Consider the following 4,827-nt stretch of genomic DNA (forward strand, 5'->3'; position numbering starts at 1 on the left):
CTCAGTGTCTGATGTGAAGTGGCTGCATGCGACCCGTCTGATGTCTCCAATTAAAGAATGAAGTGAGTGCGCTTCTCCGGCCACCAGGAGCCCGCTGACACCTCACACACACCCGCTGCAAGAAAAGCGCAGCCAGCACCAGTGATGTGGCGATAAATTAAAAAAGCTGTGTGTGTGTGCGTGCGTGTGTGCGTGCGTGTGTGTGTGCGTGTGCGTGCGTGTGTGTGTGTGTGTGCGCGTGTGTGTGTGTGTGTGTGCGTGTGTGTGTGTGTGTGTGTGTGTGTGTGTGTGTGTGTGTGTGTGTGTGAGAGAGAGCCGGGGTCATTACAAGACACGACCACCGTCAGTAGTTACAAACACATTCATTACTAATTGTTCTTCTTTTCATTTTTATTTATCTCTTTTTAACTCATTATTTCTGTGCGTAAAATTGGATTTTACGCATATACCTGTTTTAAATATATGCGTGTGGATTTAAAAACATGTGTGTAAACTCGTAAACAAAGAGTAAAAAAATTTAGTTAAATGGTTCTAAACTTAAATCTTTTTTTACAAATGTCCTCTTGTACACGAGTGTCCAAATTTAGTCCAACAAAGAAAACTTCCTTCTGCGTCTCTGCATGAAAAGAGGCTGCCGACGAAAAACCACAACAAAAAAGGAAAGTTATACAATGACACAAAAAAATGTTTTATGTCGTGTAACTGGCCTAAAATGTATGAATTAAAACACACACGCACAAATGTTGAAGGATGGACGCGAACAAATAACAAACGAAATAGATTGGCGAGCCATAGAATGAGCTTTGAAAAACTCCATTCAAATAAGAGCTCGCGACGTCGGCGCACTTATCCGAGAGAGAGAGAGAGAGAGAGAGAGAGAGAGAGAGAGAGAGAGAGAGAGAGAGAGAGAGAGAGAGAGAGAGAGAGAGAGAGAGAGAGGAGGGAGGAGAGAAAGGAGAGAGAGAGGTGGTTAGTGCGCGGTGTGTGTGAGAGGGGTGAGATTTGAGAAATAGGAGGGGCTTCTAAACGACTAGAAATGTCAATCTGAGCAAGGGAGTCCCAATAATCTGAAGCAATCTGTAAGGACCTGACCTTAGTCCATCCAGATCAATAGGGAAGTGAGGGTGGAGAGAAGAAGAAGAGGGAGAAATCAGGGGCGCAACCGGATCGTTTACACTGGCTGTTCCCGAGGAAATATAGACTTCCCTTTGCTTGCACCTTTTGTTGCTCACATGCTCACACTGTAAAAGTGGATATCGAGGCAATTCCCCTTGCTTTGTGAGATCGCAGCAGAGCTTTTCCCCCTTTCCCACACCGCCATGTCTTTCCCTCAGCTGGGATATCAGTACATCCGACCGATATACCCGCCGGAGCGCCAGGGGATCGCCAGCAATGCCCGGGCCGGGACAGAGCTCAGTCCGTCCGGCGCGCTCTCCAACGTCCTCTCCACTATGTATGGATCTCCTTTCGCCGCGGCAGCGCAGGGCTACGGAGCGTTTCTGCCTTACTCCAACGACATATCTATTTTCAATCAGCTGGTGAGTCACTTCTTCTCTCTCTTAACTCCCCCGCAACTTTATTTGTTTCGCTCCAAAAGAAGACAGATAAAGTGCACGGGCCTCCCCGGGACGTTACTGGCACCTTTTTTCCAGTGCAAACTTTCCGAGCGCCGTGGTGAACTTTGTCTTTGAAGAATTGAGTTAAAAGTGGTTAAAAAGTAACGCATTAACGCGCTGTGTTTTAGCTGATTGTTCGCACGTAATTCCCTGGCACTGACGGCAAAAGTGGCACTGAAATGCTGTGATGTGCTGTGGTAGGTTTACAGGTAGTAAATGTGAGGTGTGCGTGCGTAAAAGTCAGGTCTTGCAAATGTTCGATTTCGATAAGTTTTTTTTAAAAAGTTGAATTTTTCACGAAGTTGTGAAGTTTTTTATGTTGATTTAAGTTGTGACAAAAAATGCATCAATCATGTTGTTTGTTTGTACTTTAACAGGTAGATTACCGAATTGTTTTATTATAAATCTACGTCATATTGTTGTGATTATTTTGATCATGGAGCAGAAATCCAGACAAACTCGCTGGTATTAATATTTGAAGTCTAATGAATCCCTCTGCTCTTTGATTCTTTGTCTCTGCAGGGTGCTCAGTATGAGCTGAAAGACAGTCCCGGTGTCCAGCACCCAGGGTTCGCCCACCATCACCCTGCTTTCTACCCATACGGCCAGTACCAGTTCGGTGACCCGTCCAGACCCAAGAACGCCACCAGGGAGAGCACCAGCACCCTGAAGGCCTGGCTCAGCGAGCACCGCAAGAACCCCTACCCCACCAAGGGCGAGAAGATCATGCTGGCCATCATCACCAAGATGACCCTCACCCAGGTGTCCACCTGGTTCGCCAACGCCAGGAGGAGGCTAAAGAAGGAGAACAAGATGACGTGGGCCCCGCGGAACCGCACCGACGAAGAGGGGAATGTTTACAGCAGCGATCACGAGGGGGAGGAGGGGGACAAGAGGGAGGACGAGGAGGAGATCGACCTGGAGAACATCGACACGGAGAATATCGAGAGCAAGGACGACTTGGACGACCAGGACGACCTGCATTCAGACATTAAACTCGACGGGAGGAGTGACTCTGAGATTTCTGACGGCTATGAGGATTTACAAGGGCCCGACCAGAGGTTTCTAAAGGCTGTGGGGAAAGATGGCAAAGACGTGGAGAGAAGTGGGGAGCACTTCCACAGCCACCACCACCACCACAGCCACCACTCTCCTTTGGACCTCAAAGCGTCCCAGGCGAACGGGGAGCCTCTCAAACTCAACCCGGTGTCCGCGGGCTCGCCGCCCTCAGAGAACAATCCTGCCCCGGCCCAGAAGCCAAAGATCTGGTCTTTGGCAGAAACGGCCACGGCGCCTGACAATCCGCGCAAATCGCCGCAAATGAACGGCGGCAACTCCGCGGGGCCCGCTGCCCAGACCATAATCGCCCCCCACAGACTAATCTCTTCTTGTCCCGTTGGGAAAATCCACAACTGGACGAACCGGGCCTTCTCGGCGCACCAGCTGGCTTTACTGAACTCTAACCACTACCTGGGACTGGCGAACCAGGCCACCGCCACGGGCCTGGCCCTCTACAGCAGCAGGCACACGGAGGACAAGAGTCATAGTTCAGAGACTCCAGTCACAGGTACTTGTCCCCGACACTGAGACGCGCATGTATAAATAGGCCTAACTACCAAACAAAGACACTAGACCTTTGCCCGTCATACATTTCTATTATTTTCAACCTCCTCTCTTTGCCTTCCTTTGCTTGTTCATTGGATTTCTGTTGTTGTTTTTCTCTCTATAGGCCACACAGATGAACAGTGTTACAATGTCATAGCTTACAGAGTACAGAGAGTGTGTGTGTGACAGAGAGAGAGAGTGTGTGTGTGTGTGTGTGTGTGTATGAGTGTGTGTCCTCATCAGAAAGCATTTAAGAAAACGTGGAAATGGGTGAAAACATGTTCTCATTTTTTGTACCCCTTCTCTTCCCTTTATTTGGCACCGTCACATCCATGTGATATTAAAGCCCATGTGCTTGTATTTAATGGTTTACACACACAAAAAAGCCCTCAACCCATTAAACCAACTCGTTTCCAACAGTAAATTCACTGATGTGCTCTGATAGTTCACTCACTACATGTTCATTTTCATTGCCACACTTTCAGAGAGATCTTAGTGCCTTGGATGCAGAATAAGAGAAGTTGTTTTTAAACCCACTTCAAAAATAATGAGGCTGTCGATTAAATGACATTTGGGAATTTTCCTTTTGATGCCACATCCCCTTTTATTTTTTATTATTTTTTAAACGCCATATTTACCTGCATTAGCTTTTATTCGGAAGTTTTTAATTTTTTATCCCTGTGTGTGCGCTTGTGTTTTTTCGACAAGGCCCATGTTACACTTGTTTGGTCATGCAAATGAGCTCAATGCAAATTCACTACCGGCGAGTTTTTGAAAAAGGCAATTGTCACTTTTATATCACTTTGTGTTTTCGCTCCTCATGAGGCTAATATTTGTGTTGTTTCAGATCTTTCCTTTATTTTAATTTCGTTTCACCCCCTGTATATTCCAGGCCTCAGAACCAACTAGACAGCAGCGATGGTTCTTTCGTCTCTCTCGCTCTCTCCTCTCCATAAACCCATCCTCTTCTATTTTTAAATTTTTTTTATTTCAATATGGAATGTAAAATAAGAATAATGCATCTCTGTATACTTACATTGTAAGCATGTCCTGTGTAAAACTGCTAATGTAATAATGTATGAACCTGTAGTCTGTGAGTTCTTCCTTTTTTGTTTCTTTTTTGTAAGTTCTGTGAGGATTTGATGTTCAAATGTGTTTTTGTATATAAAGTTAAGAAATATGTACATACTTGTGAACTAAATTGTACAAGAAAGTCTATATTTTTGGCTAATAAATGAACTGCTGCAACTTTAAGGAATTGTTGGGTTTTTGGCCGCGGGTATTTTGACAGCTGCTTTTGATGGTGGCTGTTATTGTGCATTGCAGCTTGAATTGCACTGCCTTGGTTTTTGTGTGTGCTGATGATGTGCGTGTGTGTGTGTGTGTGATGATGATGATGTGTGTGTGTGTGTGTGTGTGTGTGTGTGTGTGTGTGTGTGTGTGTGTGTGTGTGTGTGTGTGTGTGTGTGTGCGTGTGTGTGTGTGTGTGTGTGTTGGAGGACAGCCTGAGGCACAGACTTCATCCTCCGTGGCAGTGATAAGTAAATATTCGAGAGGGATTTATCACACTTTTATGGTGGAGGGACTTAAGGCTAATTAGCCAGTG

General features: G+C 45.9%; 1 protein-coding gene across 1 annotated transcript; it reads left to right on the plus strand.

Annotated features, from left to right (window-relative positions):
• Positions 1-996: 996 nt before the first annotated feature.
• irx3a (iroquois homeobox 3a) lies at positions 997-4,475 on the plus strand. Its single transcript, XM_034581312.1, has 2 exons — positions 997-1,538; positions 2,139-4,475. The coding sequence occupies exons 1-2, from the start codon at positions 1,320-1,322 to the stop codon at positions 3,201-3,203; spliced, it is 1,284 nt and encodes a 427-aa protein (XP_034437203.1). The 5' UTR covers positions 997-1,319; the 3' UTR covers positions 3,204-4,475.
• Positions 4,476-4,827: the final 352 nt, after the last annotated feature.

The sequence above is a fragment of the Hippoglossus hippoglossus genome, chromosome 3 (assembly GCF_009819705.1).
Source record: "Hippoglossus hippoglossus isolate fHipHip1 chromosome 3, fHipHip1.pri, whole genome shotgun sequence".
NCBI classification, from domain to species: domain Eukaryota; kingdom Metazoa; phylum Chordata; class Actinopteri; order Pleuronectiformes; family Pleuronectidae; genus Hippoglossus; species Hippoglossus hippoglossus.

What these genes read in the sequence shown, in the direction of transcription:
- irx3a (XM_034581312.1), top strand. Translation starts at nt 1,320, where the DNA reads ATGTCTTTCCCTCAGCTGGGATATCAGTACATCCGACCGATATACCCG. An exon ending in TATCTATTTTCAATCAGCTG is followed by an intron (nt 1,539 to 2,138) that starts GTGAGTCACTTC and finishes TTGTCTCTGCAG; the next exon opens with GGTGCTCAGTATGAGCTGAA.